This window comes from Leucopleurus acutus (genome assembly GCF_964270905.1).
Source record: "Leucopleurus acutus genome assembly, chromosome: 3".
Lineage (NCBI taxonomy): Eukaryota > Metazoa > Chordata > Mammalia > Artiodactyla > Delphinidae > Leucopleurus > Leucopleurus acutus.
Genome location: NC_139145.1, coordinates 85,055,619 through 85,079,023, shown reverse-complemented (window position 1 = coordinate 85,079,023; position 23,405 = coordinate 85,055,619). Strand labels below are relative to the sequence as shown.

General features: G+C 38.3%; 1 protein-coding gene and 1 long non-coding RNA gene across 2 annotated transcripts in view; one reads left to right on the top strand and one right to left on the bottom strand.

Annotated features, from left to right (window-relative positions):
* LOC309959740 overlaps positions 1-23,405 on the bottom strand; it is a 318,024-nt gene that overhangs the window by 91,239 nt on the left and 203,380 nt on the right. The window lies entirely within an intron of this gene.
* Positions 4,259-23,405, top strand: part of MCC (MCC regulator of WNT signaling pathway) — a 360,524-nt gene continuing 341,377 nt past the window's right edge. Inside the window, exon 1 of the mRNA XM_082836200.1 lies at positions 4,259-4,408. Coding sequence (XP_082692326.1) covers positions 4,282-4,408 — 127 coding nt within the window. The 5' untranslated portion in view covers positions 4,259-4,281. The remainder of the gene's footprint in view (positions 4,409-23,405) is intronic.

Below are 23,405 nucleotides of genomic sequence, written 5' to 3'. Positions count from 1 at the left end.
TATATATAGTCACTGAATGAATGGTACATGTGCTAAATGCTAGAAGAAGGAAGAGACCACTTGTAGCCTTGAGTGGGCGACAAGGCCAGCATGAAGCTGGAAGGATTTGAGCTGAAAGTGGAAACTACAAGGCGTCATAAGGCATGTGTTCATGAATCCTAGAACGTTAGTTATTTCTGCCACATTCCACTGGTCAAAGCAAGTCACAAGGCCAGCCCAGATTCAAGGTCAAGGAAATAGCCTCCATCTGTTGATAGGAGGAAAGGCAAAGACATAATGCAAAGGGGCGTAGTCACAGGAGCGTGTAATTCATTGCGAGCTATTTGAAACAGCCCTAGCACAATGGCTGATAGTGAAACTGTGATCAGGTTCTCTCTTGCTCTTATATGTAAAGGAGAGCTTTGGGATTTTTTTTTTTTTGGCTGTGTCACTCGGCTTGCTTGCGGGATGTTAGTTCCCGTAGTAAAAGCGCAGAGTCCTAACCACTGGACCGCCAGGGAACTCCCTGGAGTTTTTTTTTCTCTCTCTTGTAACTGTTTTCTCATGTTGATATCAAAATGTAATATTATTCTCACCCGTATTTAACGTAGTCGGGGAGCACATATATAGATATATGTAGTCTTTCTGGTTTAAGATAAAAGTACTGTTCTTTAATGACTGTTGATCATCAAGCTGTTCCTATGATTGCTGTCCTTATTTGTGTTCAGAGGCCAAAGTTTAAGTATCATTGACATCCAAGGTGGTGTTTGGTAGAATGGAAAGGGCAAGAGCTTTGGAATCAGACTGATTTGGTTTAGATTCCTGACTCTGCCCCATATTAGCTCTGGGACTCTTTCAGCCTTCACATCTTCATCTATAAAATGGGGACAGTAGCATTTCGCCCTGCAGGTTTGTTAGTTGTTCTTGCTAGTTCTGTGTTTCTATACTGAGAAACTTTAGCTTTCATTTAGTTTTTAGAAACTAGCACCGCTGTTTAAAGATTACTGTCTGACTTAATTTAGTAGGATGTACTGTATTTTGTTTTTGACCTTTTATGAGAGTCTCTCAGTGACCCACACCTTTTTTTTTTTTTTTTGCGATACGTGGGCCTCTCACTGCCGTGGCCTCTCCCGTTGCGGAGCACAGGCTCCGGACACACGGGCTCAGCGACCATGGCTCACGGGCCCAGCCGCTCTGCGGCATGTGGGATCTTCCCAGACCGGGGCACGAACCTGTGTCCCCTGCATCGGCAGGCGGACTCTCAACCACTGCACCACCAGGGAAGCCCAGTGACCTACACTTTTTAAATAAAGGTGCAAAATTATGCATTCTCCTCTGAGTTGACATTTGACATTTCTAGAACACAAATCCTTCTTTGAGCTGCTTTTTGTGGAATGGGGCTTCTCAAGCTTGGACAGGCTTAGGTTTCTCACCAGGGCGCCCAAGTGTAAGTGGGCCACAGGCAGGGAGGAAGGCGAGCCTCTACAGATAGATTGCTCCACTTAGTGAAGGAGTCAGTTCAGTTCAATAAGCACTATTTTCCCCTGAGCAGTTTGTGCTTAATTACTAAAGACTTAATCGTGCAACTGGGACATTGTTAAAGATTTATGATCAATAATTATAAAATAATCATAATAATGGCTACTATTTATTGAGTACTTAATATGTGCCAGGAACTGTGTTAAGTGCTTTACATGTATCATCTCATTTATCCTCAAAACAACCCTAAGAGATAGGTGCTATTATTATCCTCATTTTTAAAACCTATAAAATGACATAGCAATTTATGAAAGTAGTATAGTACATTGTAGAAAGTTACAAATACAATAGGCAAAAATAAGAAAATGAAAACACCATATTCCTACTATTCAGAAAATATTAGTGTTAACATCTTATTATGTGAACTTCTGAAATTTAGAAAACTTACTTATCTCCCACCAAGCCTAATTTTTAAGATTATTGTCTAAAAACATGATAAAGAAATTCTTTTTTTAGATGTAGAACCTGAACATTGGCCCTTTCTTTTTGTTTGCATTCCTGTTTTACTGTTATGTAAGCAGTACATAAACAGTACTGCATTCCTGTTCTACAGGAATCATAATCATTCCTGTCTGGGATGAGTCCAGCCGAACATCAGACAGGTTGTATTCAGCAAAGGGCAAAACAATAAACATATGAATAGATCAAAAAATTATTCCAATGTATCAGTTAGCTATTGCTGGGGAACAATCACAAAATCTCATTGGCATAAACAATAAGAATTTATTCTTGATTACATACCTTTGGGTCAGCTGCAGTGATTCTTATGCTACACGTCTGCAGATCAGCTGAAGTGGCTCATTTGGGGGTCCAGGCTAGAGGGTTAATAGCTATCATGGTTTGTTCTTCTCATAATAATAGCAGAAGCAAAAGGGGACAAGCCCAGTAGGGGATTAACTAGATAAACACATACATCCCAGAGGCTAAGTCAGATGTCAAGCCTGAAGTTAAAATGATGGGAAAGATCATACCTACCATGAGTGTCCCTGGCCCCAAGGCCAAGGCAAGGGTATAGACGTATAACTGTTCTACAGAGAAATGAAAAATTAGGACTAATTTAATCTACCATACTTCCTTCCATATGTGTATATTTATTTATCTACCCATACATCTATCTTACAAATAAAAGCATAAATATATACACATAAGCATTATATACTATACACATATACACAGACATACAAACAAGATAAACTAAAACTTGTAGCTGTGTGTCAAAATTCTTTATGAAACACAAAAATGGATGGCATATGGAAGCAAGGTGATCAACTGAAGAAGCTAATATAATGGACCTGGTATAAACTGAGAAGGTTTTGGAGAGTGTTATGTGTATTGAAAAACATAATAAAGAGTAAATATAGAAGCATTTCAGGGACAGGACCAACAGAAATTTGATGAGAGATTGGATACTAGGGACGAGGATGGGGGGAATTAGGGTTAAAATGGAGTGAATGAGAAGATATTAAAAATATCTACAATTCTGTGAGCCTAGGGAACTTGGGGAATCATACTAGCATGGACCAGAAGGAATTTGTGAAGGGTGACTGGAGAAGGGTTGGTCTTTTCATGGTTAGGTTTCAGGTATCAGCAAACATCAAATTGGTCATGGTCTCCAGATGACTGGGTTTGGTGGTGTGTTGAGACAGGAGCACTAACTAGCTGTTCTTGTGACCATGGCCCAGTTCCTAATATCTCTTCCAGCTCTTAAATTCATAATCCTTTTACCTTTATTGAGACTTAGAGTTGGATCAATCTGAACAAAGTGTTTTCCCAAAGAGTTTAGAAAGAGAGAAAAGAACAAGATTTATATGTGCAGGGTCAGATGATGTCCTCCAGATAAATGTTCTTGGCCGGCATAGTGTTGTTGTTCTTGTTTCTTTTTTATTCTTTTTCTTTCTCTTTCTTTAACTTGAGAACCTGTAGGCTGAATATACTTCTCTGGTCCAGCCACAGACTCCAGAAACCCCTCTTGTCTTAAATCCACCCACTTCACACGTTTACATTAAGTCCTAGACCTGGAAGACTTTTGGGATTTTGATCCCTGCCCTAAGGCTTAGGGTTTACTAATTGCTGATGAGAAGGTGGAAAATACTCAAAGAAAATCAGGAAAAACCAGAGGTAGGGGAGCACTGATTCATCAAAGTTGAAATTAAATAACATTTTAAAGACGTACTAAAATTAGCTGATTGGTCCAGAAAGCTGAAAAGTCAAGCTTGTTAAAATCTTTGTTGTTCCTTTACAATTTGATGAGATTTTCAACTCTGCCAAGAGTGGAAACAATATCTTTTCTATGTTCTGAAACTTTATCTTACAGTTAGGTAACAATGCTACCTTCTACAGGTGCTTTGTCAATTTCAAAAGAAAGAAAAGGAGAAAAGGGCATGGACACGGAAGAAAAAAGAGAACAAAGGATTTAAAGTTGCCTCACTGTTCCAAATAATAATAGAGTTCTTGTCTAGAATAACCCAGGTGGAACAGATCTTTTTGCACACTTAGCACTTTTCCAGAAGCAATGAGAAATGTGGAAATAGGTTTCCTACGTGTGGGTGTATTCAAGAAATACTCTTTTTTTTCATTAACTATTTTCTCTAGCTTAAATGTCTCTCCTAACAAGCCATTTTTCTGTTTGATCCCTTCTGTAGAAATGACTTGTTGATGGTCTGCCGCCAGTTGAATATGGAAGAGTCTGTGGCTGAGATCATGAACCAACTGGGCGCTGATGAAAATGGGAAGATTTCCTTTCAGGATTTTACAAGGTGCCGCATGCAGCTCGTCAGAGAAATTAGGAAGGAGGAAGTAGGTCTTTCTGAGAAGTCAGACAATTCCTGTAAAAAGAAGAAGCTGAGGGACAGAATTGCTTCCTGGCCCACGAGCAGTGACAACAGTTTGGGTAGGTACAACCCTGTGACAGTTCATAATGCACCCCTGTCCCCACTTCGTGACCTTCGTGAGACTGGCCTGCCCAGCCTGATGCCTGCTTGTCCCCAGGCTGTCCTCTGGACCACACTTGCTCTGGGTGAGCGCTTGCTAATCCCCCAGTTCTGTCCTGTGGCTTCCCAGTTCCTGGTTTACTGCTTTCTTTATTTTAGTTCTTCCATTTCCCAAGTGTAATAATGCACTCAAATAGCTACTGGGGAGGAAGGGCAAACTGGATGGGAAAGGTGGTAATTGAATCAGCAGGCCTCAGAAACTCTTTAGGGACTTCTTCAAAGCTTGGTTCAGATCTGCACAGTGAGGTTTTTAACCATTTCTTTTTTATTTAATGTGTAAAAATGTTTCTACAAACTGTTTTCCTGTTCCTAAGTATTATTGTTTCCTACTAATGCAAGATAAGCAACTAGAAAGAAAATTCTGAAAAATGTTGATAATTACTGAAGCTGAGTGATGAGAACATGGGGTTTATTGTACATGTTTTTGAGAACTCAAATATACATATTTTTAGTATGTTTATAAAAAGTTTAAAAGAAAAAATCCATCTTAAAGGGATAGCCTGAACCAAGGGATACAGGAAGTATCTGAATTTTCTGCCTATACTTTAGGGAACTTTTTTCCTTGGAAATGTCTCCTGGATCTCCCTCTCTGTTTCTTTCTCCGCTCGGTAGATCTAGTGGCAGGAAGTGAAGCTCCATGTTAATTGTCCATCATTTGTTAAATACATACTAATTAGCTTGGATGATTCTGTACTGCCCCACAGAACACACACACACACACACACACACACACACACACACACACACACACACAGAGACAGACATGCACACCCTGAATGATGTTCTGGGCAGTGGAATAATTGGTAGCATTGTTTTTGAGTAATTGAAATAATAAAAATGCCCTCCTATCCCCTATGCCTTGCTATCTTAATGGATTCCATTTTAGCTGCAAATTAGGTATCTGGTAATTCATATGCTCTTAGTGCAATATGTAGAAATATTTAATTTTTGAACTAACATTTTTCTGAGTATTAGTGTATGTTCATTATAGAAAAATAAGGAAAAAAAGGCAAGCAGAAGAAAACAAAAACCATCCTTAATATCTTACTACCCAGAAATAACAACTACTGTTTACATTTCTCCCTCTCTTTCTCATGTGGTATGTGTATGTGTGATTTAATTGTTTCTTACATATTTTTTCACATACTTTCCATATAATTTTGTATCCTGCAGTTTTTCCTCTGCATTTTCCTCATGCTTTTAAATAGCATTAGAAAACGTGATTTGTAATGGTTGCATCATGTAAAATGGACACTAAGAATTGGTTTATTAAATGAAAGGATGAGTAGAATTCTTTTTGCTAAGCTGTATTTTCTAATTTTTCTGCCAAGAACTTGGACTTCTTCTATAAGTACATAAGCACACACACATACATATATTTGAAGGGTTAAGTAAACTGTGGTATGTTTCAACAATTGAATACCATATAGCCATTAAAGTAATATATAAATGTGTATCAAATGTGTTTACAGAAGGAATACTTGTATGAAAAAAAATATACTAATGTTGAAAATTGTATTTTAATGTGTGGTGTTTATAAAATATCTTGAAAGGAATGGTTTTGATAGAATTGCTGCCCACATCTAATTGGTTTGACCATCTCATAAGATTGCCCCAACTAAAGAAAGAGTTGAAAAACAACTCCTTTTTATCCTTTTCTATAACCACATACTCTTAGAGAAAGAAGAGGTGAGAGGAGGTGAATCGTAAAACGTATCATGAACTGAGGAAATGCCAGCGCACATGAGACCATTTACCAATTTATCCTGGTAGTTAAAGCTTCAGAGGCAGCTTATGTGAGTGGGAATCCTGGTTCTGTCACTTACTGCCAACACAGCACTAGAGAAGTTACTTAATCTCTCTGTATCTCAGTATCCTCATTAAGTATTACATGAGAACAATTATTGTTATTTGGAGGAATAAAGAAGCTAATATAGGGCTTCCCTGGTGACGCAGTGGTTAAGAATCCGCCTGCCAATGCAGGGGACACGGGTTCGAGCCCTAGTCCGGGAAGATACCACGCGCCGCGGAGCAACTAAGCCCGTGTGCCACAGCTATTGAGCCTGCGCTCTAGAGCCCGTGAGCCACAACCACTGAGCCTGAGTGCCACAACTACTGAAGCCTGTGCACCTGGAGCCTGTGTTCCACAACAAGAGAAGCCACCGCAATGGGAAGCCCACGCGCCGCAACAAAGAGTAGCCCCTAGTCGTCGCAACTAGAGAAAGCCTGTGCACAGCAACAAAGACCCAACACAGCCAAAAGTAAAGAAAATAAAATGTTTTTTTTAATTTTTAAAAAGAAGCTAATATATGGAAAGCACATGAAACGATGCCTAGCATAGCAAGATAAGCTATAAGCCCTAGATGCAAGTTAAGTTAATATTGTTATTATTATTACCACTCAGTTTTATTTCCTGGAGATTGTCACAATTACACTCATGTTGGAAAACAACTTCCTGTTCAGTCTAATGTGAATCAAATACATTTAAAAATCTATAATAATTAAACAAAGCTTTATGTGTTCAATCAGTCCCTCTCTTTTCTTCATCATCAATCTTTCCTTCTGATTCTATATAGATAAACTCTAGTATCTCACATCTTGAGGTCAGGAGAAACCTTTTCTTGACTGCATGTGCCTAACTATTGCCCCACTTCTCTGCTCCTCTTAACAGTTAAACTTTTGGAGGAGTCTGTCTACACTGAATGCTTATCTGTCCTTACCTCTCATTCTTCCTTCAGCCCACTCTTCCCAGCTCCAGTCATCAGCACTCCACTGACCCTGCTCTTACTGCTTTCACATTGTCCGACCCAGTGGTTCCTCCTCTGTCCTCATCTAGATCTTTGGCATTGGCTCAGCTGACTACTCCTTCATTCAGCTGCAGTTTATTTTCCTGGACTTCTCAACACGACATTCTCCTGGGTTTCTGCATACTGTTTTGGCTTCCCTCTCTCTCTGTCTGTCTCTCCCTCCCCCTCTCTTTCTTTTTTTTTACTCCTCTTCTCCTGGACCACTTCCAAATTTTGAGGTGCCTTGGAGTTACATTTTCTCCCTAGATGATCTCATGTGGTCTCATGATTTTAAATACTGTTTTTGTGCCAGTGACTCCCAAATGTATGTATCTAGCCCTGCCCTTTCCCTTGAGCTTCAGAATCAGGTAAAATTGACACATATTCCTGCATATCTTGTAGACGACTCAACCTTAACATTGTCAAAAAGTTTTCTTTTTTTTATTTTTGCGGTACGGGGGCCTCTCACTGTTGTGGCCTCTCCCGTTGTGGAGCACAGGCTCCGGATGCTCAGGCTCAGCAGCCATGGCTCACGGGCCTAGCTGCTCCGCAGCATGTGGGATCTTCCCAGACCGGGGCACGAACCTGTGTCCCTTGCATCGGCAGGTGGACGCTCAACCACTGCGCCACCAGGGAAGCCCCAAAAAGTATTTTTGATTCCCTTCCCTACCCTTCCTTCCAGGGTCATTTCTGTCCCAGATATCCCCACCTAGGAAATATCACCATCCACTAGTTTGCTCAAGCCAGCAAGTCCCATTGCCTCTTTTGCCAAAGTGCTTCCAGAATCTGTCCACTTCCTTGGCTCTCCTGCCACCACCCTCTTCTAACACCATCATGTCTTACCTTGGCTACTAAAAGAGCCTGTAACTGGCCTCCCTGATTCTTCCCTTGACTCCTTACATTTCATTCTTTACCTTGCAGTCAGAGTGGTCTTTTAACATTATGAAAACATGCTTAGGTCATTCCTGTGCCTACAGCGCTCCATGGCTTCCATATGAACTCAAATGAAGTCCAAATTCCTTACCGCAGTCTACCCCGTTCCCACCGCTCTAAGTTGATCTCATAGCAATTCCCCTGACTTCTTTTGCAAGCTCCAGCCACACTGACCTTCCTGCTATTCCGCTAACTTAGCAAATTTAGCCGGCCGCCAACCTATGCCCTGGCTTTTTCCTCTCATCTAAAACACTCTTCTTTCTGACCTTCTCTTTCTGACGTTCTCTTTGCATGGCTGAGTCTTTCCTGTTATTCAGATTCCAGCTTAAATATTCCCTCTTTGGAGAGGCCTTTCCAAGCTAATGTAACCTCTCCTCATTTACTCCTTCACATGCCCTTATGCTTCATACCACTAATTCTTATCTGACATTATATTGTATGCTCACTTGAACATTTATTTATCCATCTCCCCCAGTGCAATAAAAGTTCTGCTAGAATACTGATGGCCTTGCTGGGGTCCTGCTATACCCCAGCACTTAGAACAGTGCCTGGCCCATGAGACATGCTCAATGCGTATTTGTTGAATGAATGAATGAGCAATGCACTGTGTTCATGCTCTTTTAGGGCTTCACAGAAGTGCAATGCATAGTTCCAGACACTAAGTAACTTACAGTTTAATTGTGGAGTCATAAGCACATGACAAATTAGGTAGCAGTAAGGTTTAAATTAGAGTCAGTGAAACTTTAAAGGCCATTGAATGGTACAGAAGATAAGGTCCATAAGGAGATCTAAGAAATACCGTGAGCAGGAGTTTCAGGAAAGGGTTGAGATTTCACCTGTGACTGCATTGTGAAGAGAAGTAGAAAGAATGTTGTGCTGTTGTGAGAAAAGCCTGAGAAAAACTTAAGTTTAACAGTTAAGTGTCAGAAAGACATTATTGTCAGCCCTAACATTTCACAGCACATCTCAGCAGGGAGTCGAGTTGACAGAAAAAGACCTGTCAAAACATTACAGGCTCTACTTGGAAGAGGAGTTTCGATAGATTCATTTTTCCCAAATGTTTTCCTCAGAACACTGATTTCAAGAGATGCTCATAAATATTATGTGAAGAAAGAATTTCTTCGACAAATACATTTGAAAACTTTGGGTTAAATTAGATGAAGAGTTTACTTGGAGACATCTCGGAGTCTTTAACGTGCTAACATTTCCTGTGAATCTCCAGGAGAAGAATAAAATACATAGCATTCCCCACATTTAATTGACCTTAAACTTTTATTTACAAATCTTCTCTTTGACCTTTCTCAAATATACTTTGGGGAAAAATTAAGATATCTGATCAACTAAATCATAATAGATTTTTGTATCATTTTATGTCATTTTAGAAATAATATTCAAAATTTTTTGTCTTTCAGGCACCAGCTATATAAAATTTAATAGTTATAGCAATAATAAAAAAGGTTAAAAATTACCAATATTTACTATGCACAAGGCAGTTTTCTAGGAACTAGTATTATATGCTAAACTGATAAATCCCCAGGTTCACCACTGAGTTGCTGTGGGACTTAGGCTACATTCCTGATTATTCTGAGCTTCACTTCTCTTATCTCTAAAAGTAGAGTAGGGGCTTCCCTGGTGGCGCAGTGGTTGAGAGTCCGCCTGCCGATGCAGGGGACATGGGTTCGTGCCCCGGTCCGGGAAAATCCCACATGCCGCGGATAGGCTAGGCCCATGAGCCATGGCCGCTGAGCCTGTGCATCCGGAGCCTGTGCTCCGCAACAGGAGAGGCCACAACAGTGAGAGGCCCGCGTACCGCAAAAAAAAAAAAAAAAAAAGTAGAGTAGTAATACCTGCATTATAGGGTATTTGGAAGGACTTAGTGGGATATCACTTGTAAAGTTCTTACACAGTGCCCGTTCATATTAGGTTTTCAATAAACAATAACATTACGTTAATTATCATTATCATCTCTAATCCTTGCGACTACATTCCAGGTTTAGAATAGAACCCTCCTTATGTAGAGGAGGACACTGAGGCTCAGAGAAATTCATTGATTTGCTCTAAGCCACACAGCTACTAAGGAGTTGAGAACACTAAGACATCACTTATTGAAAGAGATAATTCTTTGAGCCCCCTGCAACTTTTGCTTAGAAACTTCATCTTCATGACCAAGATGCAAACTAAAAAGAGCACTGCCATCCAGAGACCACTTCCAGCAATTGCAGACACATGGTGCCCAGGGTCTTGAGGAGGGATCTGAGGACAAGGCCTGTTAGAGAAGCCCATCTCTTTGGCAGCAAAGTGACAGCATGCATTATGCCAAAATAGTTATAAGGTTGTGTGTATGCTACCTAATTTCCCATTGGAAAATAAATAATCTAGATTCATTATAATTATTTGTAATTTTCATTTAAAAATTTTGTGGTTAAAAGCTTTTCATTTTGGGGGGAAAGGATAAATTGGGAGATTGGGATTGACATATACACACTACTATATATAAAATAGATAACTACAACAAGAACAGGCTCTTAGTTCCCATAATATGACTAGGTGAAGGAAAATGCAATAAAATATGATCTAAAGGGAAAAAAATAATAAAATAGATAACTAATAAAGACCTACTGTATAGCACAGGGAACTCTACTCAAAACTTTGTAATGGCCCATATAGAAAAAGAATCTAAGAAAAGAGTGGATATATGTATATGTATATCTGATGCACTTTGCTGTACACTGAAACTAACACAACATTGTAAATCAACTATACTCCAATAAAAATTAAAAAAAATTTTTTTCATTTAAAAATTTTTTAAATTTAAATCACATATAAAAAATTGTGATTTAAATTTTTTTTCAATTTTCTTTGTGATGAGGGAAGACTCTGGAATTTTAAAAAATTCCTAGCATTAGGTATTTATGTATGTTAGCAATTCCAATAGAACCTTTATTCAAACGTGCCCTTTTAAATAAACAGTTTTTTACTTCAACTAAGCTGTGAACTTTAGACATGATTTCTACATATTCCTGTCAAATGTGTGAATTATGTGAAAGAGGTATTGCTTCAGGGTGATGACCACTAAAAAAAAAATGGCTGAATTGTCTGCGGAGAGCTGATATGAGCCTGCAAGCTTGCCTAATGAGGTCTGTGCTTTTCATATCTTTGGGAGCACTTTTTTTCTTCCTTTGGTCAGGTCTCAGAGAGTCCAGGAACTTATTTGAATCAAATCCCCATGGTTTTAAAACATTGCTTAAGACAGCAGACATTAAAATCTGCTAATTAATGCAACTAAATTTAACTTATGCTAAGATTAGAACACTGGGCACAGTTTCCAATAACCTGTATCTTCAAAGATGCTTTATTGGCCTTTCCTTGGTATATATTCCCACCTGATGTGTCAGCTTCATTAATTACTGCTCTGATAGTGCCCCTGTGGTCCAAAAGGAGCATATAAAGTACTTAAGTTTCTTGGAGAAACTAATAGGAAGAATTTTCCTTAATGGAACTCAAAGTAAAAAATTAGATCAAAGAATACATAGTTAGACAGGAAGGACTCCAAACCCCACAAGTCTGAGGAAGATAATGTAAGGAGATATCCTGATTCCTTGGCACATTTAAAGAGACAAGCAACCCCCTGAATTTTGGTTTAGTATCTTGCTTTTAAAAAATTAAAACTAGGGCTTCCCTGGCGGCGCAGTGGTTGAGAGTCCGCCTGCTGATGCAGGGGACACAGGTTCATGCCCCGGTCCGGGAAGATCCCAAATGCCGTGGAGCGGCTGGGCCCGTGAGCCATGGCCTCTGAGCCTGCGCATCCGGAGCCTGTGCTCTGCAACGGGAGAGGCCACAACAGTGAGAGGCCCGCGTACCGCAAAAAAAAAAAAAAAATTAAAACTAAAATTAGTTAATGTATGCAAAACCTGTCTAGTCCTGAAACATCCCAATTTTTTCAGAATGAATGGTACTCTTAAATATTGTTGGGGTTTTGTCTATGTGTATAAATATTTTTCTAAACTCTTAAAACAGGTTAAATTAAGTGAGACAGAGGGCATTTACCAATTCAGCTGCATTGACACTAGTATGTAGAGTTATGGCTGGTAAATTTAGAGAATCAAATGTGGTTTAAACTCTCTATGGACTCTGGATGAGAAATTAATAATTAACACAGAGTCTTTTAAATAAAATCACTCATTGAGAGTGTTTCATTGTTAAAAATACTGCCCAGTTAGCATAAAACCAGACTAAAGTCACAGCAGTTTTTAGCCCAGTTGAAGTTTTCAAGAAGTTTGGTTTTTTGTTGGTGGTACTGGTAGTTTTTTACATACTCTAAGCCCTATGTCATAGGGTTAACAATATGTTTATTTAATTTATCCTACCCCTAGAGGCTTCTACATTCTTTAAATAATAGGTACCATGTTAACGTTCTTCTGTCGCATACTGAGAATACTGTCAACGACTGTCTGTAGATTGACTGTTTTTAGAGTTAATTTGGGTAGATTTAGTTCTTGATTAACTTAGTCCACTTGTATCCCTTTTTATTAATCATTGTCCTTCCTGGCCTTGAGCAGTTCCTAATACCCACTGATTCACCTGTTCATACTTCTCAGATTAGACCTGCCATGGTCCAGATCTGGGTCTTCCTCCCCATCCTCTGAATTACTGCGGTTTCCTTCTAACAGTTCTTTTTGTCTAATTCCAGTTGATGCTGCTATGACTTCCAAATATTTTAAATACGTACTTATGGTAAAAATGCACTGATTCTCTCTTGCCTACTTAAGAGACTCTCTGAACTCTTTTGGATGTCAAGACTCCTTACCATCCAGTGGGCTCATCCTACCTTACTCCATCTTGTTCCCCATTACTTCTTCACATGGACGCTTAGCTTCAATAATGCTGGCCTTCTAATTGATACATTCTCCTCAAGCCTACGTTTTGAGTTTTGTTCCTTCTGTACTATATTAGGTAGAGCTTTTTGGTGACAAGCCACAAACCCTCAACACTAATATTTTGAAGGAAAAGGGGAAGGGGAGAAGGAGAGGGAGGGAGGGGAGAGGGAGAGAGAAAATGTGAATATATTGGAGGGTCTAGGCAGGTAGATCTAGCATGAATAGCTCCAGAGATTCAATGCCATCAGTCTTCTTCTTTCCCTGTTTCAACCCTTTCCCTCAGAAATAGCTTTATTCTCAGGCTCCTTGTTGTGGCCTACAGCAGCCCCAGGATTACTCCCGTTCTGTTGAGTAACTACAAGAGAAAAGAGTGATCTTTCTCTTCACAGCAGCTCCACAAAATTCCTGGAAATTGGTCTCATTAGGTCTTCTTGGGTCATATACCTATCCTTGAACAAGTCCCTGTGGCCAGAAGAATGCAGTGGTCTGATTGGCCAGGCCTGGACCACACACTCAACCTATAAGATTGGAGTGGAGTTGTTTCTATCCACATCATATGGACTGAGAGTTGAGGAAAGGAGGGAGGGAATCAACGTACTGTCACCACAAGAAGAGTAAATGGATGCAGGGCAGGTAAAAAGAGCAGATGGCCACCACATGGTCCTATGTGTAAATCTTGCCTCCTATCTTTTCATTCAATATATACTCTTGCAATCCTCAAAAGGCTTTAATAATGCTACATGAAACTGACATGTACACATATATTTTGCAACTAGGAGATTCACGTGTGTCTTGTCATAAAGCCAAATTGTAAAAATTTTAATGCATTCTGTTTTTTAAATGTGCTTCTGTTATATCCTATGCCTATCCGTCACTGTAATTATGAACCATCCTGTGTTATAATTGTACATTTATATTTCTTTCTTCTCAACTAGATTATGTATCCTGGGTGAATAACAGAGAGCCTCACACATGCCAAGCACTGGATGAACGTTTGATCAATAAATTAACATATCAATGAGCAAAACTGTTTGATACTCATAGTCCCTAGTCTTAGGTTTAGTAACTTTGCTGATTTATTGTCAGTCTTCAAAGCATGGGCCTCTTTCTTTGAGGTAGAACTATTCCTTTCAAATAAGACATGTGTTTGGACCTAGGCATTTTTTTAAAAGAAAATTAGTCCAAGTAATGTGTTACAGATCAATCTTTTCAAGATTAATTTTTTCCTTTAAATCTATTCTTATCTTGAAGTTATAGTCTCAAGCTGGATATAATAAAAGTACCAGAACATTGAGTTCATTTCAGCTAGTGTCTAGTAGGTGCCTTCACTGTGACACTTGCTGCTAAAGTGACAAAAGGAGAAGGTTTGCTGTCCTTGATTGAAAAATATGGCCACAATATTTTTCAGCTCTTTTCCCACACCCCTTGAATCTAGGGTGGCTTTGTGGTTTATTTCGACCAACAGAATGTGGCAAGAGTGAAATTGTGCGAGTTCTGGAGCCTAGGCTTCAAAATGCCTTGCAGCTTCCTGCTTCACCTCTTGGAACATTCCTGCAACCATGAAGGGAAGTCTGGGCTAGACTAACAAATGGTGAGAGACCACACAGAGAGGCCCAGCCAATAACCAGCATCGAGGCCCCAGACACATGAATGTGCACATCATAGTTTCTCCAACCCCAGTTGAGCTATCAGATGACTGCAAGTCACGTTAATGATCCTAGGTGAGATAAGATGGAGAACTGCCCAGGTGAGCCCAGCCCAAATTGTTGACCCCAGAATCACAAGAAACAGTAAGTTGCAGCTGTTTCAAGCTACTAAGTTTTGTGATTGCTTGTTACATAGCAGTAGATAAGTGATATATATATATATATATATATATATGGAATTACCCTTAAGAAGTTTGTGAAAGTATTATGAATATGAGGCAATACAAAAGACCCCAAGCCATCTGTAAATTAATTGCAATCCCTATCAAAATCCCAGTGGCATTTTGCACAGAAATAAAAAAAAACGAGCCTAAAATTTGTATGGAACCAGCCAAAGCAATCCTGAGAGAGAAGTACAAAGCTGGAGGTATTGTACTTTCTGATTTTAAGCTATATTATAAAGGCATAGTAATCTAAACAATATGGTAGTGGTATTAAAAACAGACACATAGACTAATGGAACAGAATCAAGAGCTGAGAAATAAACCCACACATATACAGTTAACTAATACTTGGCAAGAGAGCCAAGAATACTCAATGAGGAAATGATAGTCTCATTGATAAATGGTGTTGGGAAAACTGGATATTCACATGCAAAAAAATGAAATTGGACCCCTATCTTATACCACTCATAAAATTAACTTGAAATGGGTTAAAAACTTAAATGTAAGATTTGAAACTGTAAAACTACTAGCAGAAAACATAAAAGTTCCTTGATACTGTCTTGACAATGATTTTTTTAATATGACAACTAAAAGCACACGCAACAAAAGCAAAAAATAAACAAGTGGGACTGCATCAAACTTAAAAGTTTCTGTACAACAAAGAAACAATCAGCAGAATGAAAAGGCACCCTACAGAATGGAGAATATATTTGCAAACCATCTGTCTGACAAGCAGTTAATATCCAAAATATGTAAGTAACTCATACAACTCTATAGCAAAAAAAGAACAAACTATCTGATTAAAAATAGAGGACTTGAACAGACATTTTTCCAAAGAAGACATACAGATGACCAGTAGACACATGAAAAAATGTTCAACATCACTCATCATCAGAAATATGCAAATTGAAGCCGCGAGATATCACACCTGTTAGAATGACTATCATCAAAGACAAGAGATAGGTTGTTGGTGAGGGTGTGGAGAATAGGAAACCTTATGCACCGTTGGTGGGAATGTAATTAGTACAGCCACTGTCAAAAATACTATGGGGCTTCCCTGGTGGCGCAGTGGTTGAGAGTCCACCTGCCGATGCAGGGTACATGGGTTCGTGCCCCCGTCGGGGAAGATCCCACATGCCGCGGAGCGGCTGGGCCCATGAGCCATGGCCGCTGAGCCTGTGCGTCCGGAGCCTGTGCTCCGCAACGGGAGAGGCCACAACAGTGAGAGGCCCGCGTACCGAAAAAAAAAAAAAATACTATGAAGTTTCCTCAAAAATTTAAAAATAGAATTAATATATGATCCAGAAATCCCACTTGTGGATATATATCTGAAGAAAATGAAAACACTAATTCAGAAAGATATCTGCACTCCCATGTTCATTGCAGCGTTATTCACAACAGCCAAGATAGAGAAACAACCTAAGTGTCCACTGATAAATGAATGATAAACAAGATGTGATATATATGTACAATGGAATAGTATTCAATCATGAGAAAGAAGATCCTGCCATTTGCAACAACATGGAGGGACCTTGAGGGTATTATGCTAAATGAAATTAGACAGAGATACAGGCCTTCCTCAAAAAGCAAGAAAAAATCTCAAATAAACAACCTAACCTACCACCTAAAAGAATTAGAAAAAGAAGAACAAAGTCCACAGTCAGCAGAAGGAAGGCTATAATAAAGATCAGAGAAGAAATAAATAAAACAGAAATCCAAAAAAACAAAAGGAAATATCAGTGAAACCAAGAGCTTTTCTTTTTGAAAAGATAAACAAAATTGATAAACCTTTAACTAGGCTCACCAAGAAGAAAAGACAGAGGACCCAAATTAACAAAAAAAAATGAAAGAGGAGAAATAACAGATACCACAGAGATACAAAAAAATCGTAAGAGAATGCTATGAACAGTTACAGACCAACAAATTGGACAACCTAGAAGAAATGAACAAATATCTAGAAACATACAGCCTGCCAAGACTGAGTCAAGAAGAAGCAAAGAATTTGAACAGATCATTAGAAATGAAGGAGAATCTGTAATTTAAAAAAAAGAAAAGAAAAAGGTCCCTGCAAATAAAAGTCCAGGACTGGATGGCTTCACTGTGGAAGACTACCAAACACATAAAGAAGAACTTAAACCTATCCTTCTCAAACTATTCCAAAAATTTGAAGAGGAGATAACACTCCCAAATTTATTCTACAAGACTACCATTATCCTGATACGAAAACAGACAAAGACACTACAAAAAAAGAAAATCACAGGCTAATAACTTTGATGAATATTGATGCAGAAATCCTCAACAAAATATTAGCAAACTGAATCCAACAATACAATGAATGATCATAAACCTTGGTCAAATTGGATTTATTCCCGGGTTGCAAGGATGGTTTAACAGAGGCAAATGAATCAATGTGATACACCACATTATCAAAAGGGAAGACGAAAACCACATGATCATCTTAATAGACGCAGAAAAAGCATTTGACAAAATTCAGCATCCCTTCATGATAAAAACTCTCATCAAAGTGGATATAGAGGGAACATACCTCAACATAATAGGGGGCGTTTATAACAAACCTACAGCCAACTAATACTCAGTGGTGAAAAGCTGAAAGCCTTCCCGGTAAATTCAGGAACAAGAGAAGGATGCCCACTATCAATACTTCTATTTAACATAGTATTAGAAGTCCTAGCCACAGAAACCAGACGATATATATATATATATATATATATATGTGTGTGTGTGTGTGTGTGTGTGTATACACACACACACTCACTCTCTCTCATCTACCTTGGAGTACTTGGGTGGAAAAGACTGAGAAACACTGTATTAAAGGATCTCTTTAAAAGTGTATGAACCTTGGAGCTTCTTTCTCTTCTAGTTTGTTTTCTTGGGCTGTTTAAGGCTTTTGACATTTGAGCTGACAATCACTCTGGTACCAGATAATAGCCTACAGAGTCCATCAGGGTCAAGGAATAAAGAGGATCTAAGGCTGCCCAAACACTGTCATGGTCACCAGCAAAGGCACTTTCTGGAGTGGCTATTGCAATGGCTTTGATAGTTTTAACAACAAAAAAAAGGAATAGAGGTTTCAACTCAGCATATACAGGGAAGCAATCCTGCAGGAAAATCTTGATTAGCCAGCAGCAGCTTCTATGTGGCAAATCTTGCTTTCAAATTATGAGTGTAATTAAGGATGTAACGTAATAATGGCCTTAATATATCTCACAGATTTAGTAACCTGAAGATCAGCAGCGTCCATTAAAACCAAACATTTTCCTTTTCCCTAACCCAGGGAAAGTGTGAAACACTAAAATAGAGAGAAAATCTGTTTGGGTTTAGTCTGAGAAGTCATGTCATTTGCCATGAACAGACTAAGCGACCTTCTGAACAAGGCAGTGGGATAGGATATTATAAATCATTTCTCCCCCGTCCCCGGAATCACCAAGTTATGTCCTCATTGGTTATTTAAGGTGTTGTGTGTTCTCAGAAGATTGAACACACATATTAAAATGTAAGTATAAAACAGCTAACAAAACCAAAGACAACAAATGTTTTTGACATCATCTGAGACAGTGAGAATGATCAAGAGTCATTTGTATGTTACTTATCTATCAGAATGGAAATGTTTCTGTATTGGGTATATTTGAACTTCCAATTCTGTATGTGTATGTGCATGTAAACTTTAAATATTCTGCACTTAAGATGTCAAATTCTATTTATGGTACACTGGCTTTCATCTCTCCATCCTGAAGTCACTGCAGACAGAACAAAGAAACAAAGTATGATGTATTTTGTTTTTAAACTTCTAAGCAAGCATGTGTAAGATCAGTGGATTCTCAGGTATTTCTTGAGATATTAAATAATTTAGATTTCTCTTGTAGATTAATAGTACCTCACGTAATACAGTACACTGTTCTGTGGTGGTCTAAATTCTTGTAAAGTGATGTCTCAAGTAGTGCAAACTGGTTCTGTCTTACTTCCTGATTTTTGTCTTTTATCAGCATTTCAAGCTATTTGATGCTGCTCTTTTTGAATATATTATTTTAGCCTCATTCCCAGTGGCATTAATCACTTCATTTTAGTCAGCAAAAGACAGAGTTCATGGAAATCCAGGTGTGTTTATCTCAGGTGGTAATCCTCACATGAAGGGTGCCAGTGATTACCTGTGTTGATTGTATCTTTTGAACTACATAGAACCCAATAAAATTGTTCATCTTTTTTCTCTCCAGCATGATTTAAGTGCACCAATTCGTTAAGTGTCACTGTTTTCATGGGATGTTGAAACCATTCCAATTTCAGTGGCAGTGATACAACTTGGCATGATTTTAGATACTTTTCATGGAATGAAAATGATTACTTGGCTGAGATAAAGGCTCAGTCTGCTCGCAGAAAGTATTTAGTTTGGCCAGACTATTTCATTGTCCATTGTTCATTCTAGAGAAACTGTCACTCAACATTATAAGCACAAAAGCACAGGAAGGCTTATTTTGCTTCCTGTTTTATCTCTTGTAAGACTACTGCAAGTTTGTTGGAGAACATAAATGAAAGAGCATTAATAAATGACTGTTTAAATCAGTTAAATCTTTATGGTTGTTTTGGAAGAATTTTGTATGGTTTCCAGTTGATCCATTTAAGTTTGCTATCTACAAGAAGATCTAGTTGAAGGAGAATTTAATCCGACACCTTGTGTATTTATTTAGCTCTCATTTATGAATACATATCAGTCAGTTCTAGATAAATTTTAATGCAAAAAATTACCATGTCAGATTTCTCTCTTGGTATTTATAATGTTTTCTTTGATTTATCTGATTTAAGATTTAGAGTACTTGATAAGATTTTGCCCTTGAATTATAAGATTACAGCCCAGAGAATCTGTTAAATACCATCTAGTTTCACCATCTGTTTAGTATAGATGAGGAAATGGAGAACTGGAGGATTAAATAATAACTGTTAGGTCACAGAGTTAGTTGGTGGCATGGCTGGGACTAGACTGGAGCTCTCCTGGCTCCTAGTTTGTTCTTCTGCTAATTCACACATCTGTGTTCTTTCCTCTTTTTCTCTTGCTGTATTAACAAAAACTTAGAATTCCAACCACTAGGATTGTTTGTTTTTCTATTAGGAATTTCTAGATAGAGATTTAGAACTCTGCACTCCCTGAACTCCTAAAGAGTAAATTTAGTTACCAATCTCACCTACTTCAGTTGCTTTAATGCCACAACCAAGACACTCAAAATGCTTATGTTTTTCTAACACTTTACACTTTGCCCTTTTTTTTTTAGCTTAGGTTATACAATTCTTCAAGGGATTTTTTTCACTTAATCTCATTTGGATAACAGTAACTAGGTCTAGAATCTATGGATGTAAACATTAACCTTTTCACCTTGCCCTTTGTATGTCAACATAGTACTTAAATGTCATCTATCTCCAAACTTGCCACTAGATGGTACTGGTTCTTGGGCAAAAACCCTGATAAAAAAGGACCCCATTGTTAGTGTCCACCTTGCGTATGAAATTGAGACTATAGTTTATGGTATATACTTAGGTCTACAAGGCCACAGCCCTGGGATGGGTGGGGTCTCCCCTGAACAGGAAGGTGATTTCTGATTGTTCCTACCAGTCCATCACCTGGGAAAGAGTAGGTCCTCAGATACAGAAGTGTAGCTCAAAAGGAAGGGTTGCAAATGCTTACTGAGGGCAGGTAGACAACATAAATGAGTGAAGTTGACCAGATGGAGGCTCCAGCAAACTGGAGGACACGTGCCCATTTGCAAAGAGGCAGCCAATGCTCAACTACAGCCAAATGTGGGAATGGGAGCCAAATGTTTCCAGACATTGTATGTGTGTGTGTTTGTGTGTGTGTATATATGTGTGTGTGTTCAATACCAGAAAATATTTTTACTTTTTAAAAATCTGATCTCTCCAAATTTTTAATACTGATGACTAAATTTTTTAAAAGTGATTTTTGAGTAGAATCAACAAAATATAACTGTGGACCAGATATAGTTCATACCCACCAGTCCGCAGCTTCTGTCAGAAGGAAGTCTTAAGTCAACAGAGTAGGAGGTGACTTCTTTTTGAGCCTTCGCCCCTTGCTTTTTTAATAAGAGGAATTTGACTATCTAGTTTTATGCTCTTAAATGCTGGGAATTGGGATAATATCATAACGTAGGCTGGACTGGGAATTAGGATGGGATAGGGATAGTACCCACAAAAAGTAAATCTCCACTGATATGCCTGATTATCAAGTTTCATGCCATTTCTATGTTAATTTCTCCTTTTATGTTTATAAAATCTTTTATGAATGCTGCCACTTTGCTTTGTTTGTGGTATTAAGGAAGAACAATTGTCCATTCTCAGGCCACAATGTTGGAGGGGAAACAACTCTGCCTCTTCATGGCCTGGGAATGGTTGCAGGGATAATTAGAGGGAAATCCTGAAGGGGAAGGGGAATTATGGATGATAACAGTTGAGATTATGAGGTTCTGTTACATCATCTGTTGTGGAGATTTTCCCTCCATTGCCAGGTTTGTTTTTATTAAGCGAGTTGTCTGTCTTATACATTTCTGCTGATTTGCTTTGTTGTTGACTAAGCTGTACGCTTAGAGTCTACTCCTTTGGTTTATCCCGAGGAATGCTTTTGGCCTCATTTTTTAAAAGGCAAACACCAGAGAATATATTTAGCCTTATCAGTCATTCATACTGTGTGTTAGTAAAATGATCAGGTTTTTTTACTTGAGCTGGCTCTCTAATGAGGGGAATCCACAGGAGAGATTCTGAAGAACAAGCGGGAAGGGGGAGAATTAGTGTTATGGAAGAAACCTGAGGAAGGAAGAAAGCGGTAAGGCTGGCGAAAAACATTTTGTCTTTTTCACTTCTGCGTATGCCTGGTCTGATGAAGTCCCAATTCATCCAGTATGGCACAGATCAGTGTTTCCTAAGCTAAGCCTGATAGGCTTCCATAATTTGGGGAATGGGGAACTGAGATCTTAGAGCTGGAACAGGTCATAAGGAGGTCATAAGGCCCAAAGGAGCAATCAACTAAGGAGCACCAAGACATCTGAGGAATTCCTCTAAAATGAAAGATAGAGACCAAACAAGTAGAAAAACTTAAAGGGAACAGAGACTCTGTAAGGAGAATACTCAAAATAGTCCCTCTTTCATATACTGTGAAATACAGGAAAAAGTATTGTATCCATAAAAAAAAAAAAAAAAAAAAAAACAGGATAAAGAGAAACATTAAAAAACCTGCTCTGGAAAAAACATAGCATAAATTATAAGCTCAACAAAAAGAATGAGAAATAAAGATAAGAATATCTTCTAGAAAGAGAAGCAGAGAAACAAAGAAATTTAAGATAGGAAAGAAAAGATAAAAATTAGAGGGCTGGTGCAGGATGTTTACCACCCAAATAATGGGCATTCTCAAAAGAGCAAAGAAGACACAGGGGGAGAAATCGTCAACAAAATGGTCCATGAATTGTCCTCCAAACTGAAGAATGTGTTTCCTGATAGAAGGGGCTGACCAAGCATCACCTACCACAGAATTTTAAGACACACATCATTGTGAAATTTCATAACACTAGGGACCAAAAAAAAAAAAAAAGATTCTTCAAACTTTCAGAGGAAAAACAAAAGAGCACAAGTATAAAAGATTTGGAATCAGAATGGCTTCTGACTTCTCAAAAACAATGACAGACATTAAATTAGCATTGTCTTCAAAAGTCTGAAGAATTGTTTCCAACTTAGAATTCTTTACCAACTATTAATGAAGTATAAGGATAAAATATAAATGTTTTCATGCATGCAAAGTCTCAGAAAATTTATTTCCCATGCCTAATTTCTTAGAAATCTACTAGACCTCCCAAAAAACGGAGTTAACCTAGGAAGAAAAATACATGGAATCATGAAACAAAGAGTGAAAACAAGTTAGAAGTGAAGCATAATGGTCTTTGGAACCAGTCTGGACTACAGCAGGTCAAAAAGCTCCAGATAAGTTTTTCTGACTAAATTTGATGGAATATCTCTGCATCTTAAATTATTAAGATGAGGTTTAGATAATTAGCTAAGAAACTGAGGCTGAATTCATGATACGTAGAAAACTAAACAAAGATACAAAGTATTAATTTTAGGGAAAACAAGATTATTCAAGAAAAGAAAAGTAGGCATGGCCCATTTGTGAATATGTAGTTTACATCATCATAATTCACACAAGTCATATTTTAAAGAACAAATATGGATTCCCATATCAAGTAACATGATTAGATATCAGGATATATCTTCCAGCTGAAACAGGTTGTAAAGCTGAAATGACTATAGTTTTAAAGCCCTCCTTTAACACCCTGAATATCTAGTGAAATAGTAAAATTTGTGAGTCTAAAATATGTCAGTGAGGAAGCTTGGAGCATCAAGCCACTTTTACCTTGAGATTATT